The sequence below is a fragment of the Lepidochelys olivacea genome, assembly GCF_965140295.1.
Source record: "Lepidochelys olivacea isolate rLepOli2 genome assembly, chromosome: 14".
Classification (NCBI taxonomy): domain Eukaryota; kingdom Metazoa; phylum Chordata; order Testudines; family Cheloniidae; genus Lepidochelys; species Lepidochelys olivacea.
Window position 1 is genome coordinate 8,459,403 of NC_140424.1, and position 21,926 is coordinate 8,481,328.

The 21,926-nt window shown below is 38.8% G+C and overlaps 1 protein-coding gene across 8 annotated transcripts in view; it reads left to right on the forward strand.

The window, feature by feature from the left end:
- The window catches only part of BPTF (bromodomain PHD finger transcription factor), a 91,996-nt gene extending 70,319 nt beyond the window's left edge, over positions 1 to 21,677 (forward strand). For 3 of the 8 annotated variants that reach the window (XM_084647486.1, XM_084647489.1, XM_084647491.1), the window contains 11 exons: positions 503 to 729; positions 2,175 to 2,397; positions 3,610 to 4,520; positions 5,214 to 5,296; positions 7,365 to 7,590; positions 9,120 to 9,454; positions 13,068 to 13,241; positions 14,116 to 14,308; positions 15,443 to 15,527; positions 17,615 to 17,801; positions 19,958 to 21,676. In XM_084647486.1, coding sequence (XP_084503612.1) covers positions 503 to 729; positions 2,175 to 2,397; positions 3,610 to 4,520; positions 5,214 to 5,296; positions 7,365 to 7,590; positions 9,120 to 9,454; positions 13,068 to 13,241; positions 14,116 to 14,308; positions 15,443 to 15,527; positions 17,615 to 17,801; positions 19,958 to 19,994 — 2,681 coding nt within the window. In that variant the 3' untranslated portion in view covers positions 19,995 to 21,676. Of the gene's footprint in view, positions 1 to 502; positions 730 to 2,174; positions 2,398 to 3,609; positions 4,521 to 5,213; positions 5,297 to 7,364; positions 7,591 to 9,119; positions 9,455 to 13,067; positions 13,242 to 14,115; positions 14,309 to 15,442; positions 15,528 to 17,614; positions 17,802 to 19,193 lie in introns of all 8 variants that reach the window. The other 5 variants (XM_084647492.1, XM_084647493.1, XM_084647490.1 and 2 more) reach the window with 3 other exon arrangements.
- The last annotated feature ends 249 nt before the right edge of the window (positions 21,678 to 21,926 follow it).

Here is a 21,926-nt window from a genome sequence, read left to right on the forward strand (position 1 = left end):
CATTCACCCTAACTCAGAAATTACTGTATTCAGTGCAGTGTTAACAAAAACAGTGTTGGGATCAATCATCAGTTTAATCAAGGTTACTGAATGAGAGTCCACTGAATAGTAACTCTTTCATTCGGGTGGGTACAAAGAACAGGTTTCCTAGTTTAATACAAAACTTGGATAAACGGTTTAATGAATAATGAAAATATAAAATTATTATTAATCAGTTTGTAGAAAGGTTTGAATTAAAAGTGTTGTGCGAAAACACTACATGTAATTAGAGGAAAGCTAGGTGTTTTAAAGTGTCTTGTAAGTAGATTGCAAAATGTTTTACTTGAATTCAGATTCATATTTTTGTTTAGTCAGATACAGAAGTGACTAATAGATGTTCTATGGCAAGCAGAAATGCTTGCTTAACTTCTCTCATGAAGTTGGGGTTTAGAAGTTTTGTGTGCTTTAATGAAAAATGTTGGAAATGTATTTTTAGCATAACAAATTTTGCTGTCTTTAACAGGTCAGACTCAACAGGTGGTGACTCAGATAATTAGAGGTCAGCCTGTCTCAACTGCAGTTTCTAGTACTAGCACAACTTCTTCAAGTCCTGGACAAAAGGTAGCAACAGCTCCTGGAACACCTCCACAGAATATACAACCACAAACCACAACGCCGCAGCCCACTCGTCCCCAGCAAGGACAAGTGAAACTTACTATGGCCCAACTCACGCAGTTAACTCAAGGACAGGTAAACATTTTTTTATAGACTCAGACATGAAAATATGCCCATACTGGTATCCTTTGATCTCATCAGTATGGGGGGGGGGTGTACATTTTCATACATGGTGTTTCAGTTTTACTTTTTGAGAAACCTATAACCTACGTACAAATCAAATAGTAATTAAATTAAGAAAATAGAGATTTATTTTCTCTAAATATCTTTTATCTATTTACCTTGTTGCCTTCAGAATGTGGATGCCCATCCACTGTCTTTGGCTGGGTGTTGAAGGACATTATAGCTGTCATTTATGTTTGCTTTAGTGCTGGGAAAGGAAGAGTTACATCATTTGGAACTGGGAAATAGCACTCTCTATTACTTCTGCCTAGACCACGAGAGTCTGGTCTGCATGTTAGTTTAGATTCATGCTGAGTTTGGCTGTAAATTGTAAATCCTTCCTTCAAGGGGCCCTCTTTTCTGTGTTTATATCTTTGAATCTTTGAGCACTACCATAATATAAGTACTTAATAATAATGTTAAGAATGGATATAAAGTTTAATTGTCAAAATATGCTCATGCCTTAGTGTCATTTTTGACATGTAGAACAACATGCAGGAATTATTTGCTAGGGCTGATTCAAAAAGTTATTGATTATTGAAGGTGTGGACAAGGGCAGGTATCAGTTGAAGGCAAGAGCTGCCACTGGTGGGACTGATTCAAAGAGACATGTCTGACACAGGGAGTCACTGTAAGGGTTAGAACTATCCTGATCTGTCTGCAAAACTGGGATGTTTCTGCCTGTATTAAAGACCTCCAAAAATATGGTATCCAAAGAAACAATTTAAGCAGTAACGTTCTACCAGCATGCTGAAAACCTGGATGAACAGTCAACACTTACAGTTTACAGTTGGGCAATGTGTGATATGCACTTAGGAAAATGTTTTATTGAATAACCTTGTGAACAGGCAGTTGGGATTCTTGAGGTTGGTCTTTGGGTCAGGAGGTGGTTAATAGGATGCCCCAAATTAATCTCACACCTGAATTTATTGCTCATACATTTTAAAGAGACACAAGATCAACTGTAGATTCTGTTGGCTAAGAATCTAGCCAAGTTTGACAGATAAAATCTTAACAGCCTTTTGTTGTTACAAATCTGCTTCAGTATTCTGATGAAAATGCATGTCGCTGAACCCAGCCCAATAGATAATCAGATCTGTCCATAAAGAACCAGGGTACTTTACCATCTTTTGACCTGAAATTTTGTTACTGGAATATTTTGTATGTGGTTTTTGTCATAAAACTTTGTATTTCCACGATACTGAACTTAAGCATCAGAGATGCAATATGTACCCTAGTGGTTCAGGTGTTGAATCCCCAGAATTCATAATCCTGGGTCTCCCGGATTACTGCATAATCCACCTAAGGCTTATATCATTGGGACAACAATACTAACATGAATTTTACTTTTTTTTTAGGGTGGCAGTCAGGGGTTGACTGTGGTAATTCAGGGACAGGGTCAAACTACTGGCCAGTTACAGTTGATACCTCAGGGTGTGACTGTCATACCAGGTCCAGGACAACAGCTAATGCAAGCGGCTATGCCGAATGGTACAATTCAGAGATTCCTTTTCACTCCGTTATCATCATCCGCTTCTACAGCTAGCGCAACTACTACGACGGTTTCCACTTCGACATCAGGTAGGGTTTCCTGTGCTCAAGAGAAGAGGGTGATTGGAGTTAGGTTTTTTTAATTTTTTTTATATAGTTGGAATTAGTCTCTTCATTAAAGTATCTTAGTTAAAAGAACAGTGTGTAGACTTAGAAATCTTCAGCTGACGCTCTGTATAAAGTATTGTAGTGCTTTTTAAACCAAAGGGGAAATAGTGCTTCCTCAACTTTAGAAAACCTAGGACCTTGTCTACACTACACAGTTTCGGTGACAAAAGGGAGCTTTTGCTGACAAAACAGTGGAGGTGTACAATGCTACTTTTGTCGGCAAAATAAAACCACCTCAACAAGAGGCATAAAGCTTTTTGCAGCAAAGTTAAGCAACAAAGTGTCAGAGTAGATGCTGCCATTTATTATGTCTCCATAACTGGCCTCCCCCAGTATCCCACAATACCCACTGTGACCACTCTGATCAATGTTTTGAACTCTGCTGCCATGCATTCCAGCTGCACAGGCATGCACCCCTCCCCTTTCAAAGCTCCAGGAAGTTCTGACAGCTACACATGCCGCTCTGCTCAGGCAGCAAACAGCAAATCATTAACCTACTGGGCACTAGGAACAAAGCAGCAGGCAGGGGCATGTGTGCGCGCGGGAGGGCGGAGATGCAGAGCCAGGGAGGGAGGCAGCAGCCGCCGATGTCAGGGGTCTGCATCTGCCTTGGGACTGGTTGTTTCCAGCCGCTGTCTGAACTTAGAGACAGCATACCAACGCACTCACTCTCCCCCAGCACACGCACCTTCAACCTCCCTGTTTTCTCACACACTCCCCCAACACACACACTGTGTCTCCATCACACACATGCTCCCTGTCTCTCACACACACACATACTTCAGTTAAAAAGCGACTGGCAATCTAGTAGGATGCCCATGGAATGATGGGATTTAGAAACCTGCATCATGTGATGCTCTAACTGCCCCAGGAGGCATTGCAAACCCTTCCCAAAGCACCCTGCGCCCAGTTGCAAAGTGGGATAGCTACCCACAGTGCACTGCTCTCTATGTTGATGCAAGAGCTGCTAGTGTGGATGCACTCTGCCGACACAAGGAGCATAGTGTGGACATGCAACAGCGTAACTTTTGTCGATAAAACTGCAGTGTAGACGTGGCCTAATGGTTCTAATTAACAGGGCTTGTAGACACATTGCTTGGAATGAGTGGAATACTCTGTTTTTATCCTTCACAGCTACTGGAGAGCAGAAACAAGCCTCACAAACACAGACACAACCAGTGCTGCCACCAGTTCAGCCCCACCCTCACAGTCAGTTGCAAGCTCAGCCACAGGTGCAAACCCAGAGTGTTCAGCCTCAGCCCCCAGCCCAACCACAGACTACTCAGCCCTCACTTCAGCCTGAAGATCAGACACAGCCTGAGTCTCAGTCTCCAACATCAGCTCAGTCTCCAGTCGTATCTGAAGCACAAACTGTCGTGGCACAATCAACTAAAACTCCAGTCACAGTTCAGTCTCCACCACAGACCCAGGTTCAAGGGCTGTCTCAAATTCAAATCCAAAATCAACCACAGACTGTCATCCATCCACAAGCTCAGTCCCAAGTCCAAGCTCTGCAGCAAGCTCAGGTGCAGACTACAACTCAGCAACAGATACAAGTGCAACCCCAAGCTTCTTTACAAATACAAGCTCAACTGCAGCAGCAGTCACAACCCCAGATTCAGACTTCCCTTCAGACTCTTCCAACTGCACAAAATTTAAATCAAGTTACTGTACAATCTCCATCTCGCCCTCAACTGCAGATCCAGCAGCCTACAACAAAAGTTATTACTGTACCTCAGCTACAGCAGCAAGTCCAAGTTCTCTCCCAACTTCAGTCTCATGTTGTAGCTCAGATACAGGCCCAGCAAGGCGGAGTCCCCCAGCAGATTAAGCTTCAGTTGCCTATTCAGATTCAGCAAGCCAGCCCAGTGCAGGCTCACCAGATTCAGAATGTGGTAACAGTTCAAGCAGCTAGTGTTCAAGAGCAGCTGCAGAGGGTTCAGCAGCTCAGGGAGCAACAGCAAAAGAAAAAGCAGCAACAGATAGAAATTAAACGTGAACACACTCTTCAGGCTTCTAATCAAAGTGACATTATCCAAAAACAGGTAATGTTCTCAGAAGTAAATACAAACCATGCTAAACACATGTTTCTGTTAATCCTATTGATACATTAGATAGCCTGTGAATTGAGCCTCTGGGATTTTTATTTCTAAATTATATTGCAAAATTGTTTTTGCCAATTTAATAGCGCCTCTAAGTTAATTCTGCACATTAAGAAACTACCATGCTGTGCTTGCTCTCTGGCACTTTTGGCTTGATTGATTGTATCACTGGTTATTGGGAGAAATGTATCTTCAGTGTTAGTCCAGAAAAAGTGAGGACTGGTGGTTTGCAACACTTCTACTGTGCTTTCATTGACTGTTATAGAAAGGAGACTGTAAGAGCTGTATTAAGCATAATGCTGTTAACTACAGGGGGACGGACTGTGGGAGAAAAAATGGGCAGAAACTCTAAATATAGTGCAGCAATAGGAGCTTGGGAAAGTGCAACTGACTACAGAAGTGAAACTGACTTCACTTATTTTTTTCTCCAGAAATAATGAAAAATTAAGTTGAATCTCTAAATTCCTTAGTCATAATTTAAGATTAAGTATAAAAAGTTACCTTCAAAATAGTGTAAGTAGTATAAGACTTATTTGTTCAAATGTGACTTAAGTTGGCAAGTGTCCGCATTTCCCCAAGTACTATTATCAGACACTACCTGAGGTTTTTAAATGTTGTTTGGACTTTGTGTTCAAGGTGGTGATGAAACACAATGCTGTCATAGAACACTTGAAACAGAAAAAGACACTGACCCCAGCTGAACGAGAAGAAAATCAGAGGTAGGAACACGTGATAATGTATCAATGGACATGGAGCAAATGTGTTCATTGGTGTCTGTTGTACAAAATAAGGCTTGCCTACATGGAGCTGTAAGGCACACTGTGTGAGTGGGATTTCTAACCAGTCTGTGTAGACAGTGCTGGTGCTCACTGAAAGTTCCCTATTTTGCTTTAACATAGTGCTATTTTAAACCCCAGTGTGCTTTAGAAATCACGCCCTGATAGTGCGCATTTCCCCATAGTGTAGTCACGCCTTCTGTCTCAGGCTTGGAAAGCTTAGTTGTATGAAATTTTTAAAACTGACTTCAAGTAATATACAAATCATGGTGACGAATCCATGACTTAAAAGTAACATTCCTAATTATGAGCAGTTTGATTCTCCTGTAATCAAAATAAACGTTGACTATCGTCAATTGTTGCCCAGAATATGGACTGTGATATGATGCATGTGGGTAGTGCTTGCCACAGGTTTTTAATACAAGCAGATAAATAACTTTGAGGGAGCTCACAAAAGGAAATGAAGGATTGCTCCATTGTAGCTAAGCCTGTTTCTCATTTCTGTTTGAGCACTCCATGTTATGGTTTCTTAATTTCATTCCCTTTGTTGGCAGGAGCTTGTCCTCTGTTTAACTATTTTACCTCCCAGCCAGCAGACAAAAGTAGGGAGACTTGTAGACATTGTCACTCCATAAATTAGTAGTAATTTCATCCCTTGCACTGGCAAATGTGTATATGGAGTGTTGGCTTTAGATATTCTTCCATTGCTATTTTGACTATTTTGTTATTCACATGTTTTATCAAATAATCCTGTGATCAGGAAAAGGAATTCCAGTTTTATAATGTTTTGATCCCCAAATCAGGTACAAGAACAATACTGTGCAACTTAGCTGTCCACTCAGTGTGAGAAACGAATAGTGAACACACAGTGGCTAGTTCACAAATCAAAAGTTAAAAATTTGTTGGCACAGACTGCTCTCTTAACAATTGCAAATGACCAAATTTGTTACTTTTAAAAAACAAAAGAACATCTTTGTTCATGATGTTTGACCAGCTCTGTTCGTGGCACTGTCATCTTTCCTCCCCAATTAGTCTTTTCTTCCCAAAGAGTATAATCTTTAACAGTGAAACCCAGACTAGACCAGGTAGATGTGGGACAGTGGAGAAGAACAGAATGATTGATGTCCTATGGCCCTACCAAACAACCAGTGTATTCCTACAGCTCTCAGTAAAATACCAGGTGGTTCCCTGAAACCACTTGATTTTCCATTCCGACATCTGCAGCAGCCACTTGCCACAAGCTTTTTTTTCTCTACTCTTGCTGCACTCAGCTTAGCTGCAGGTGTAAGTGTTGCCTGTTTATTTGAATACCCCCATGCCAAGCAACATTTAGTCTTCTGGTGAATTGGGGAACGGGGAGGAACAGAAACTTCAAAATGAATGAAAAGTACAAAGCAAAAATACAACTATACTACAAAAATTCAAACAGAAAATGGTCAGGAAAAGACAGTTGCAGCAACACTGGGGCATAGAGGGGACATATTGTATGGGGGTTTGCATCCAGCAGTCTATCATAAGGGGTGCTTCATGATGAAGCAGTTTGGGAACTACTATTTGTAGTGATCTTTACTGATAGAGAAAATGATTCTCTTGGACTTACTTTTGCTGGAACACCAAAGTTTAGTACTGTTCAGAGCTGTCAGAAGGACAATTCTGTTTTGCAGCAAGTTTTCAGGTCTTGAATTTTTTTTCTGCCTTCGAACAAAAATAAAACCTCAAAGGTTTTTGCAAAAATGGAATTGTCTCGAAATGTCTCTTTTTTGGATCAAAAGGTGAGCTTTTTTGATGCTCTAACCATCAGATTATATAGCGTGAGTCTTTGTTGAAATGGATAGGTCTCCACAAACTGTCAGTCAAGCAAGTGTTGCTGTTGTGGCTAAATCCATGATTTTACCGTCAGAATTAATAATACAGCTTTGTGATTTGTGGAGGCTGTAAAGAGAAAATAACTTTGATTTTGTGATTTATTAGACAACTTAGCACAATGTGCTTCTCTGTATTCCTTCCCTAGAATGATAGTGTGTAATCAGGTGATGAAGTATATTTTGGATAAGATAGATAAAGAAGAAAAACAGGCAGCTAAGAAACGGAAGCGAGAAGAGAGTGTTGAACAGAAGCGTAGTAAACAGAATGCTACCAAGCTCTCAGCTCTGCTTTTCAAACATAAAGAACAGCTTAAAGCTGAAATACTGAAAAAAAGAGCACTTCTGGACAAAGATCTACAAATTGAAGTACAGGTAAGAGCAGTTCTTCTCAATGAGCCAGGTGGGTTTTCTTAAGTTTGGGGAAAAAAATGTTCTGTTTATCAGCTTGTCCTTTGAGTCTTTACGGAAGCATGCAGGGTGAAATTCTTCTGCTGCATGCCTGTATCCCTGCTGAACCCCCAGATCAGTTTATTTACTGTATCTAGCATTTAATCTATGGTGAGATCTTAAAACAATTTCTGCCCTATTAAAGTTAAAGGTCCAAATCCTGCAGTCTTGCCGCTCACTGAAAAAGCTAACCCAAGGAGGTCAGAAATCCCCCTACCCTAGTTTTGGCTCCTTCCCCTGCCTTCAAAGGAAATATGACCCATTTGATTCCACTCCTGTTGAGATTTTCACACCAGTGGGGATACACTTCTAGAAGTGGGGGTGGAGCTGCATTAGACATGTTTTTGTGAAGGACCCAACAAAGCCTAGAGCTGGCCCTATCCTTTATTTCTGTGGCACTTTCTCCTTGTAAGGGCATCAGATTTCCAAGAAACAAACAGCAAATTGCAACACAAATGTACCAGAGCTCTTAAGGCAAAGGCCTCACAATTTATGGAACCTACTGGACCATCTGCAAGGTAAAGAATATGTGGTGGTTGTGTGGAAAACTGAAGTGATATAAAGACATACCAACAGGGAGCTCCTTCACCAATCATGGTCAAGAAGGAGCTGGAATGTCCAGAGGACAGCACTTAAACCACTGCTCTTAGATCAGAACTCTTTGATGACTGTGGAAGCTACCCCACTCTCCCATTAAGGAGTGAAAACCAGGAGTGAGAATTCTGGTGGATGGTATCACTGGAGTGAAATATTGTTTCTGTATGCTTCCCACACACAAGATTTTGTATCCTGGCAATTACACCTCTGGCTGGGGGAGCTGCCTTCTGTGTCATCTGACATTATAGTTTATTTGCCAGAGGGTCTGCTGTTGAATATCCCTAATCACCCTTTACATGCCCAAGGAGTGACTAATAGGGACTAGAAATTGAATAGGTTTCTCACATGATAATGCAGAGTTACCAGTGTGGGACTTCATTAGTATATTAAAGTTTCTGTGGATATTTCAATTCTGAATGCCACAGATACTATAAGAATCATATTAAATTTGACTTATTACTGTTAAAAGTACGAAGAGCTAGGTGATTAACAGTAAAGACTGACTGCATCCTTAATTCAACTTTTTATGCCTGATCACCATTTTTATTAGCAAGCATGTGTCCTCCATGTTCTTGACAGATCCCTGAAATTCCTCCCTCTTCTTTTGCCTTAGGATTAGACATGGGGTCACCTCCCCGGCGCTTATCATCAGACTTAAAACATTGAATCTTAAAGGAGCCCAGGGTCTGACTTACATTAATCTTGGAATTTGTACCTGAATGAGTAAATTATTTAAATGGTTTGTCTTTTTTTTTAAACTGGAGAAAGATTTGAGTCTGGATTCTGATCCTGTTCTAGAATGTCCTCATCAGGTGTCTCTTTTTTTTTTTTTTGGCCTTTTTTTAAATGTGCTTCAGGAAGAGCTAAAGAAAGACTTGACTAAAATTAAGAGAGAAAAAGAAAAAGCTCAGGCAGCTGCCGCTGCAGCCGCTGCTGCTGCAGCCGCCGCCGCTGCGGCAACACCACCTCCGCCACCGCCTCCCCCTCCGCCACCGCCGCAGCATGCCACCAGCATCGCAGCTGCCACCACAGTCCCAGTGCCAGCGTCTTCCCAGAAGAGAAAACGAGAGGAGGAGAAAGATTCTTCAGCTTCCAAGTCCAAGAAAAAGAAAATGATTTCTACTACCTCAAAGGAAACCAAGAAGGATACAAAGCTTTATTGCATCTGTAAAACACCTTATGATGAATCCAAGTGAGTGGTGAATGCAGCATGCTTGTTCCGTGCATTGTTTGGTTCAGCTTTAGCATTTAGCTATTAGTCTGAGATAGCGATTAGAAATGGGGGTAGAAAATCAGCCGGTATTGCAATGAGCATGGACTATGAAAGAATAAGCAGTGTCTGGATTACACGAGCAATTACAAATCTAGTAATTCTTGTGAGTTAATTTTTTTTACCTGTTTGCATGTTTCCATTGTATGATCTTTCTGTCTCACATGCACATACTCTTTATTTCGCTCTGTTCTTTGTTTTGCCTGTTCGCCTCTGCTTTGGGAGCAAATAATTATATACTTGTGTTCCTTCTTGTGACCAAGCTGGTTGGTGTTCCCTAGTGATAGGGTTGGTACCGTCTCCCCATAAATAAGTTTTTTTTTTGTAATTAAGTAGTTAACGAGAGATACTAACCTATTAGGCTGCAGTTCATTTTGGACAGCATTTCCAGTAGATGTATTTTCTCTTTTCATTTCTTAATATATTACCTACCCACACCAGACTCTTACTGAGTTGCATTAAGAAATGCAAACCAAGCAAAAAAAACCCATACTTTTCTATCAGACTCTAGTACGTTTTTGAAGTTTTAAGCATTTGACAAAATGAAAATGGCAGTTCCCCAATAAGTGGTTTAGAAACGAACTATGAAGAGAAAAAGAAGAATGCTATGTTTCCCGCTGAAAGGGATATTCCTTTATAGAAAGAATTGTTTATGGAGAAATTAATAAATGGTGGACTGGATGACTGAGTGGACTGGATCACCTCTAGTTTGCTGGCTCTACTTCCGCTCAAGTCAGTAATGATCAAAAGTTGTTACCGTCTGATCGCTGTGCGGTGGCATCTGAGAAATCAGTTGGTGTCAGTGTTCCAGGTTTTCCACTTGACAAAAATCACTCACTCCAAAAGCACTAATTAGCAGCTTTGTTTGGGGTTTCAGTAGAAATGCCGAGAATTAAAATGAGCCATGGAGACTGAACTAGCCTGTCACCCCAGTAGTGGTCCCTCTAAGTCACAACTGAGGGGGTTCATTTCTGTCTCATGGGTATTTATATAACTCCGATCACGATACCATCATGTCAGTGTTGGGAAGCTTAGACTGCTCCCTGCTGCAGCCATTCTATGAATAGAGTACTTCCATTCCAGGCTGCCAATCTGCCACAACTTATAAGTGCTAAATACCACTTTAAATGGGCATTGGTGGGGTGGGGAAGAGTAAGTGCTATATTAGGATTTTTGTCACTCAGTAAAACTTAGTAGGATGCCCTGTCCTCATTTTATTATAACATATTGAGCACAGGCCAGTGATACTGGTTCAGTCTCTTATAAGTAGTGGAAGCTTTATCACAAAAATAAAGTAAATACATGGATTTGATCTGATGCCTGCCTGTTCAAGTCAATAATCTTTCCGTTGATTTCAATGGGCACTGGATTGGGCCATAGATAATACATGATGACAGCACATTCTAGCATAGTGAACAGAGACAACCTTTATTTAAGCAGGAAATAAGATTTCACAAAAATGGAATGTTAATGCCTTAGCCTAATGTGATCCAGTTCAACCTCTCTGCTCATAAATTCTGAATCTCACAGGTTTTTAATGTACAGTGGCTATGCTGTTGAGCTTAATTATTTCACCACTTGATTGTGAAGAAGTTAATTACTTTTGAAAATATTGTTTTCTTATGTAATTTAGTGTTTTTTAATAAATATGTACAGTTATCAGATATGTTTTTTGTGCTGGTGCCTCATTTGCAGTTCAGGCAGGACAGAAGTGCAGCTTTCAGTTTTGTAGCCTGAACTGCTTCTGAGAGGCAGCCTGTAATATGAGATGAGGTGCCCTGTACATTTGTTACAATGCACTAGATTCACGAAGATCATTCTTTGCTTAAGTCATTTATATTATTTTACTGCAGGTCTTTCATGTTTATTTTTTCATTAATGACATTGAAACATGTTAGGGATTCACTCGTTATTGTATTTCAGATACAGGTTATGGGTTAGTCAGGGTATCCATCTAAGATTTAACCGATAAGTGGGAAATATAAAAATAAAACAACTTGTGAGGCAAAGGATCCAAGTTCTGGACCTGAATTTGCTTCCAGGCCAGCAGGAGCTGACAGCACTGTGGAGATGGTGCTATCTGCCCTTACAGTGTTGGGGGAGGAAGCAGAAGAAATACCTTGTGCAAGATTGAATTGGTGTTGATTCACTGTAGAGAGAGCTATATCTAGCCCTTCTTTGCAGAAAGATGATTTCATTAGATTGTTGAGATTTGACTGATAAGAAATAAGAAGCAATGGAAAAAAATAGGTTGAATGTGGCAGATATTGAGCTGCTAACAGGATTTTGGAGGCACCCACAGGAGGGGAAGCATTCCCAAATTAGCAAGAATGGTCTAGGTGAGGTGTGATTTGATGTGAAGTCTGGGTGCACATTCCAAGACTTCTAGTGCAAAAGTTTGGTAGAAATTAGAGATGTTTGTTTGTTTGGTGTGACATATATTGCGAGCCACCCTCGTATCGCCAGTTCGTCTTTGTCATGCCTGCCCAGTGATTTGGTTCTGTAGGTTAGCAGAAACTGGCATCATAACAGGTGATAAATGGTAAGGTTCTCACTAAATTCTAGAAAGCCTGAAAATCTGGAGTCAGCTAGCTTTAGCTCAGTCAGAGAGAGAGGGAGACTGAGTGCCTAACGTCTTGTCCCCATGGTTGATTCTGCAAGTCATAGGTACATTTGGGGCATCCATATCCAAAATACTGTCAAACATCCTTGCATAATTATTTACCAGTTTATCACACCATTCTGTGCAGGGTCCATTATTCACATGATTCTGTATGGAATTAAATTGTTTTTGTACCTTACCCAATTCTCCTTCACTTTGTATCATACCATATCTGGTTCTGTCCAATAGTGTTGTTTGAGAATAGACCTATATTCTCCAAAGAATGGTCTGTGTTCCAGTTTGTTGTAATTCTGATTAGTTGAATTGCTCTGTTTTCAGGATCCCACATAGAAATTTTAAAATTACAATACACATTCTTACAGTTTTCCTTCACATCATGTTATACCAATATGTATTCTACACATGGCTGGTATGCATGTTCCTTTGTAGTGTACTTGTAACTTCTAGTTGGTGTTTGTGCTTTGCTTTGTTTTTAAAATTAACTGAGACCTACATTTTCAAATCTTAAGAAATTACCTTGATACTTAACTGGCTTCTGAACTATAGTTTTGAAAATGTAAATCTTTTTCTTTGGCCATGTCTTTTTGTGCCTTTTACAGTTTTTCACATACGCATTCATGTTGGAGATGCACATTTTCAGTCCAGTTTTTTCAAAATCTTGTAGCTATTGGTTGATCCACATTTACTAAACTGTCTATATCAAGATTGACCCAAGTGACCTTATTTACAGTGCAGCTGCAGTTTCAGATGTAGGCCTTGCAAGGATACAATGGTAGAGGACAGGGAGACTGAGTCAGAAAATTGCAGAAAGCAGGCTAGCAAGAAAGTGCATCAGAAACAGAAATGCAGGGAAAAGAGCCATGCCATTTGAAATGACAATTACATTGTCATTTTCATTGTGAACACTTTTAGGTTCTATATTGGCTGTGATCTTTGTACTAACTGGTATCATGGAGAATGTGTTGGCATCACAGAAAAGGAGGCTAAGAAAATGGATGTGTACATCTGTAATGATTGTAAACGGGCACAAGAGGGCAGCAGTGAGGAATTGTACTGTATCTGCAGAACACCTTATGATGAGTCACAGTGAGTTCTGATAAGAACCTCTTATTTAATATTTAGGGAGCAAACTGCTCTGACTTTGGTTACTTGTTCCTTAAAAAGAGAAAAAAATATTCTGCATATATTGTATCCCCTGGTATTACAAATTCCTTTTCAATATTTCTCTCTCCCAAATGTTGTTTTCAAGTGAATATTTTGGATATATAGGAAAAGTAAAGTTCTTAAGGTGGCCTCAATGTTTTAAATAAGACCAAGAATTTTACACTGGGATTAATTTTAACAAGGGAAGAGCTAGAAAGATTAAAACAAAATTGAATATTAGTTAGAATTTTTTGTGCTTGAAATTAGTCTCTTGTTCAATTCAGATTAGAAAAATTACTTGGAGTATTGGGTATTGGGTGCTATCTTTACGTTTATAAGGCTTTTTGTCACCAGAATACCCCTTCTATATTCAATCACAAGACTCTGGTTTCCATATGAAAAATGTTTGAACAAGGTGAAATGGGAGCCCTAGAATGTAGTCCTATTTTACATGTGTAAAATGTTCCTTTAATCACTGGTCGAGTGAGACTTCTGGCATTACACTGTTACTTTCAGCTTTAAAACTGATAAAGAACTTTTGAAACCTTGTTTCCTTGAAATTAATTCTCTAATTTTAGGCACTCCTGATAATTATGAAGTAAAATTGTCAGGTAATTTAGTTTGTAAATATTAAATTAGCATGCATGGTTTAATTAGCATATGTAAAACTGAAATGTCACAAGTTTAAATATATAATTGTTTTATATCATGCAGAACAACTACTGAGGTGCAAATTGTTAAAACTGAGCTTTAAAAAAATCTTTTGTTTTAAATGTAAAGGATAATGTTACTGATATTTTTCTTTCAAATCTTGCAGATTTTACATTGGCTGTGACCGATGTCAGAACTGGTATCACGGGCGCTGTGTTGGTATTTTGCAAAGTGAGGCAGATCTCATTGATGAGTATGTCTGTCCACAATGTCAGTCTACAGAAGATGCCATGACAGTACTCAGTCCACTGACTGATAAAGATTACGAGGGATTACGACGAGTACTACGTTCCTTACAGGTGAGGATAAACCATACTTAGAGTGGAAAATACAGGTACAGTAGAGGTTCATCCAAGAGGTGTTTTTTTTGGCAGTAACCTTGGATCTCCGCTTGTCTGATTGTAAGACAACATGATTTTGTTAAGAGATGTAATAAGCTTCCTTTTCTGTGAGGGATGACAGTATGTTGGCCACAGCTTTCTCAAGCAGCATTGTCACATTGAATAACACTGATGGTAGCCTGGAAGAAAATCACTGCCTCCAGGTTCTGGGGTATTTTGTTTTTTTAATGAATGCGGATACCTCTGTTGAGCATGAAGGAAGCAGATTTCATCAGAATGTAAAGGGCAGAGCAGTTGTGTTTTGGGTAGGAAATGGACTTTTCAACATAAAATAAGTTGTGTTCTCTGGCTAGCCTGTATGATTTCCAGTCTGAAATTATATACACTTCAGCTAAACTGCAAGACTGACTTTTTTTTAAAAGATTAAAAAAATTATTAAAATTTTCTTCCATACAAGATCGCCTCCAGAAGATTGATTTCAGCATGCAAATGACTGGGTGTTGCTAAGAAAAATGAAAAGCCTCTGGCCCAGTTATAACATTTTTGTTAGTGTAAATATCTCTAATGGCTGAAAAGGGACATTTAAATTGCCATCAGCTAGAAATAATCCCATGTGTTAATAGAAGAGCAGGCTAGTGCAATATCTAACGTACAGCAAAATTTTTGTTTGATTTGAGCGGTTTTAATGGACATTTTTGGTGACAAGTTAATTTTAGATTTAATGAAAGTGAAAAACACTAACAGCCCAACTCTGTGAGGTGTGCAGCCCCTTCAATTCCCACTGACTTGAAAGGAAGCTTCTTCAGGAATAATGGCTGAAGTTGGCTATGTGCAGTCTCTCGATTCCCGTATGCCTCTCTCCTCATGAGGACAAACTGCTCATCATGCCAGATTACACTTTTTTAGGATACAGACAATCATCTGCTGGGACTAGAGCAAGATCAGCAAATAACACTTTAGTTGTTGCTGAAATTAGAATCAGATGCAAATCTCTAGCAATATATAATTAATTAAACTGCTATCAAGCCCTAGTTAATTTAAACATATATGTAATGTTTTCTTCTGAAACTGTTTGTCTCATTTTCCTGATAGGCTCACAAGATGGCATGGCCATTCCTAGAACCAGTTGATCCCAATGATGCACCAGATTATTATGGTGTTATCAAAGAGCCTATGGGTAAGTATATTTCCAGTTAATAGCATGATTGGCTGAGTGGTAATTGTTAGTTAATATAGATTTAAATGTACATATATCGAATGGCTTCATCCGAGGATCTTTGGGTGCTTTATCAATATATCCTCATTAGGGAGGTGGGTAAAACGAGACAGAGATGGTGACTTGCTTATCAGCACGTAAGTCTGTGACCGAACTAAAAAAGAACCCTATATACTGACTCTCAGTCCTGCTCCTTAACCAAAATCCATCCTTCCTAACATACAAATAAAGTTGCAATTGGGTTATCAAACGTACAAACTTATTTTTTTCTGACCTTTCTGTGCTTCTGTGGTCACTTTCAAACAGAGTGAGTTGTACCACCGCACCATATCCTTTTTTCCTCTCCCCACACTCAGCATCTCCCAGTGAGAGAAGTAGAAGTATGTGCTCTTGTGATAGTTAAGAAAAAAGATTATTTTAGTAAACTGATAATGTAGTTGCCTAATGACTTATGTAATATAGGATGGAAAGATATAAAAGCAATCTTCATTTTCTTTGCTATTGTACAAGAACATTTGGTTAGACTGAAAGCTTCATTGAAAAGGAAGAAAATCATGCTGGGGCAGATACTGTAGCTGTATAATAATCTGCAGCCATACTATGTTGCGCTGTGATCTTACTAAATCTCAAGGGCACAGCACTGGTGGGCTGCATCAGGACTTGGATGTAAGATCTCTAAGGAAAACCCAGCTGCTGCAGGACATAGTTACAAATGTTCGTGATCCTCTTCCTTCAAAGTCAGTATCAAACTAGAGTCTTAGAAGGAATTTTTTTAAGGCAGTTGAATCCTTTGTTCATTTTCTCAGCCAGGTTAAGAGGGACACTTGTTAATTTAAATTTAGAGACCATTTTGTTTATATTTTTCAATGCTTGTCCCTTTGTTTTTAACTAGGGAGTCGCACACTTTGTAACTTGTGTAGGCCGAGCTTATTGCACATACCAGGAGCTCCTTGCATTCTTTCATTCCCCTCCCCCAAAAAAACTTTGTGTGTCACTCTCCCATCCCCCTCTATTTCTAGCATTCCCTACAACTCTCCCCAAGTTCCCCACCATCATGGATTTTGTGTGCCCCCCAAACTCCTATACCAGGGTTTCCATTCTCCCTGCCTCACCACTGGCTCTGGCTGTGTGCCCATTTCCCCTTCCTCCATGGCAGGAACTCTGTGTGCCCCTCCCCCATTCCCCAGATGCCTGTGTGCGTGCCCCCATTCCTCACCACAATTGCTATTCTTTCTGTCTGGGAGATAAGTGATTCAGGATATCAACATATTAAACTCTCTGGGAAAGATGAGCAGTGATGAGTTGCAGTATTGTTATGCTGAAAGCTATTAATGGGTGTCATCAACCAGTTGTTGGATAGACAGTTGAGTAGCTGGCATTGGCAGGAACTTCATGTGTCCCCCATTTTCCCTCTCTTGATTTTCCCCCAAATCAGCACAGTTGGCTATGGATGCCTAGGACATTCCCTGAAATTTCAGAACTGATTAGCTGCGGTGTTCGAGTTATCAGTTTGCAGTCTGAAAGCCCTTGAAGGCGTTCTGTCCTCTGTGTGGTAATGTGTGCATCTCAATGGCAGTTAATGGATGTCCCTAAAAGAGTTATGTATTCAAATAGGGAGTAATCAGCAGGAGCAGATGAACTGCAAATCCAATGTATTTATTATGCATTGATTGACGATAGTATTAAAAAATAAGGAAAACAAAAAAATACAAAGGATAGAATCAGAATTCTCTAATGGCAGTGTCCTTTCTTCATAAGGAGTAAATAATAGCTCTGTAATGGAGGTTTCAAAAACTTGAGCTGCTGTAACTAAAAATGTGTAAATTACATATAATAAATACATGTGACATGAGAGAAGCACACATTCTAAATGAGACCCCTCAGCTGACCTCATGTCACCAGCAACCTTGCAGAAAATGTAGCCAAGCCAGTTGTGCTTTTGTTACTTTATATCATCATCAAATGTTGTAACTTCTGTCTAGGAGACTAAAGATGTCTCATTTTAAATAACAGGTGTGGGTTGGTTTGTTCGTTTGTTTTCTTTTAAGACCTTGCTACCATGGAAGAAAGAATCCTGAAACGTTACTACAAAAAGGTGACAGAGTTTGTGGCAGATATGACCAAAATTTTTGATAACTGTCGTTACTACAATCCAAGTGACTCCCCTTTTTACCAATGTGCAGAGGTTCTTGAATCATTCTTTGTACAGAAGCTAAAAGGATTCAAGGCAAGCAGGTAAGGCAAAGTGTTCCCCATGCTGATAATCGTATGACTGTAACCTGAGTTTGTGTTAGAAAATCTTCCTACTACCCTAAGCTTATCTTACTACACTCCTATAAAGGCCTGCCTCTTCCCACACACGTGCCATTACAGCTAGATTTGGAAGGGAAGAATCTAGAGTCAATACATTCCAGCTGTTGATTTTTGTCAAACTTAGGGCTTGAACCTTATCCCACTTAAATATTTTTATAATTTTTGTTTAACATATGAATTCCATATCAATATGGGCATTATCATAATTATAAAGAAACTGAACATTAAAATAAATAAGACCTTTTCAGTTAATGTGAAAACCAAATCAAAGGGACCAGCTTCTGTTTTGAATACAGGTTATATATCATTATTAGCTACTTACAGTCCACTGGTGCCAGGTCCTTTCCTAACACGAAGGAAGTATGCTCCCCTACTCCAAAGAGCTCACAATCTAAGGAAAATTCAAATGTATGCGAAAGTAAACCGTTCCTTACTCTTACCTAACGAACTTCCATCTTTTCTCGTTGTTTTGTATTAGATAGATAACCTGTTCACCCTCATTTTTAAGCAATTAAATGTCCAATTGAATAATAGAAATTTAAATTGCAGACTAATAGGTTTTTTTTAAAAACGCAGAAACTTAGCTTTAAACTCCTTTTCTGCGGGAAAAGACTGGTACAGAATATTCCATCTGGGAACTTTGTTTGTAAAACTAACATGCAGTCTGCTTAATATGAACTATACAGCTTGTCAACTACGTTTCAGGCTATAATCCATATGTCCGTACGTGTAATGCATAGTATCATGAACGGACTTACATGAAACCAGGGAGCTGTGAGTGGTGGTACTGCTATAATTAGGTTGAGACTAGCTTACTCTTTAACACTAGTATAGTAATAGGACTCTCCATATGTCATTGCAGATTTGTATCCCAACAGTAAACCACCTATGACATAATTACAAATATTACTTTCATTAAATTCAACTTGAATCTGAATTCTGATTATGTACAGTCAGTTGGTAGATTAGTCAACTTGACCATTACACTTGAATTCTGGAAGGTTTAGATCAATTCAGGATTAAATCTGTTTGCAATTAACTCGGTTAGAAGCTGCACTTATATCCATCTTTGTGGAAGTTGCCAGTTTTCCAAATGGGGGAAGTGTAGGTGTGGCCAACTGAAGCAACTGTGTGTTTACCCTCTTAATTTAATTCTATGATACCTGCTTTTATCAGGCCATTACTGGCTCATGCTTCTTTCATTCAGTCATATTTGGTTATCCGACATTCATTGTTTGCACACTAATTTCATTGCTGCATTTTATTTATTGTGCTTTTTCATTTACACCATCCATGTTCTTTCTTTTCTTGCAGATTGTGATATCTTTAGTCTGACCTTTTTAACTGGAATCAGAACTGGATGTTGGGGTCACTCTTTCTTTTATTGTACAGTACCATGACATTAAACTGCCTTAAAAAATCCAGATCAATGTCCAAATATTAACTGTTCTTTTTAAAATGGAAACAATTATTTGCCAGCAGCCATGTTGGTAAACAAAAATGTATTAAGAAACTGTCTGTTCCTTGGAATACTGTATTTAAACAAAGTCAAATAATTTAGTCTTGGAAACTATGTATTTTAATTATTTGCAGTCACTAATAAAACTGTGAACTTTAGAAAGGGGATTCGCTGAACTCTGATTAGCAAAAATGTGGTATTAATTTCTTTTACTATTCAGTTTTTTATGTTTGAACGTTTATCCAAAGACTTCCCAAATCAATGTAACTTTGGTATATTTTGTATATTTTACCAAAAGTAATAACTTATGAATTGTCTTTATGCCTTCCCTATTACAGAATACTATTATGTATCTTGATTAGTAAAATTTTATTTTGGGCATTTTTGGATATTCCAGTGAAGCATCATGTTTTGTATACAATGGAATTTTTTTAATGCTGTAGCTGAAAACTTCTGTAAAGTTCAGAGATGCTTGTTTTAAATGGTGGTTGTCTCCAAAGATGAACAGACACAACATGGCTGCGTTCCCCTCCTAGTGATTGACCCGTGGCATCCTCTTAGAGAAACAGTGTTCTCAAAAATGAAGGGTGCTTAATTCACTTTTTTCTGTATTCTGCAGGTCTCATAACAACAAACTGCAGTCTACAGCTTCTTAGAGTTCAGCGTGTTAACCTAACACACACACAGCAAGAATCTGGTTGTCTGAAAATTTTTTAATTAAGAAGCCAGATGGTTTTTAGTCAGGTTATCCTGACAAGACTTGATGTAAACTGTGTTTTTATTGGTCACAGCAGTCAAATTATATTCTTGGCTTATTTTGTCCAAAGGACAAAGGAATAAAAATCAGCAGCACCACTTTCTTGTCAAGATCAAATTGTTGTACTATTGTGGCAGAAGTGAGAAACCTTTGTTTTGTTGGCGAGAGAGAGCAAGCAAGCAAGAAAAAAGATACAGTAAATGGGGTCAAGTTTAACTCCATGGAAATGCCACGTCTGTTCTTCAGTGAAGAAGCTGGTTTAAAGTCCACACAGAAAACTTTGACTGTATTTATTTATTGTTGCAAAAAAAGACGCTTTTTTATTGCTGCCCTCATTTGTCAGCTAATTATTTTTTCTTATAAAATCCGGCCCTGGTTACACGTAATCCATTCTGTATCTTAACATGATTCCTGTAGGTAAAAGTACAAGAAGACCTCTAGATGTCTTTTCTTTCTATGAAAGGAGCTGCTATGTACACATGTGCACACACAAAAAAACTGGGAATCAACAATGAGTTTATCATTCATGGTAGATAAAAATGATTAAGCTTGCATAAAAGTTGGGCTAAGTGGTCACAGACTGACTACAGACTCTGTTGCCTTGAATATAACAGTACAATTTGTCATTTACTCTGCACCAGACTGAAATGAGTAAAATCTATTTGAAGGTATCTTGTTTGTAAACATTTGTCAGATTCTAATTTTTTTTCTTTTTGTATTAAAATTCAAAACATGGATGTATAATGAAACAAAATAAATGGAGATAATTTTTCTCCCCACAGATGTAGGTGTCTTTGAATGTGCGCTAATATGTTTGTAAAGTTTTGTTTTTTTTTGGTGGATGGGGGGGGTCTGTTCGGAATTGGAAGTATCCCAAGTAGTAGGGGAGGAAAAGGGTAAGAAAAGGAGGAAGGGAAAGCGTTTTTCTTTTTCATTAAGCAACTACTGTCCCTTTAAAAAACAATTCTATTGTGGTGCCATAATTGCTGCATCAGATAATAAAGGCAGTATTGAGAAATTTCATTGCCTACTTCTGAATTAGAAAGTAGAAGGCAAAGTATCATCCAGGAATGATGTACCACGTGTTTGTAATTATATCTCGGAAGGGCACTCAGTGGTTTTGTCTCTTCCTGTCCAAGGAAAGCTAGCATGAGGGACAAATGGAAGCCAACAGAGGAAGATGTGACTTGCAGACTTTTTTTCCTTCTCCTCTCTCTGAGCTATCACTTGCACATTGCTTATGTAAGTGACTTTGTCACGTTAACTGCCTCCAGTAAATCAGCCAAGGCTGGTTTATGCAGCTCTACAACCATTTTGCACTATTTCACAATTAGCTTTGTCCTACAGTGATCTGGGATTTACCTGGTTTATGGATAAGCTTCCCTTGGGTTTAACCTCACCCTGCTATGCAAGAACCTTTCCTGTTAATTTCTTAGAAGTAAGACATTGCTACTGACCACAGTTTTCTTACAATTACATGCTCAGGTGTACAGGTTCTTCTGAGTTAATTTTATCTAATAAAACCCATACATTTTTGTACAGATATTGTCATTTAATCTAGATGTGAAAACTAAAAATGAATTGTTCAGTGTGAAAACAAAATCAGTTTATGCTTCTTAAAATATTATGAGAAGAGTAGTTGCATTTAGGTTATGTTGTCCTTTGACTTCTTAAAAGAAATGCTACATATTGTATGCATTGTGTTCGATGCCAGAAGGAAAATTCTCAATTTAATGAGTTCTGAAAATATTCTGCATCTCTTCACAACTTCATAGTATTTCTGTACTATTTATTCATATATACATATATATGATGTCATTTGAAACTTAAT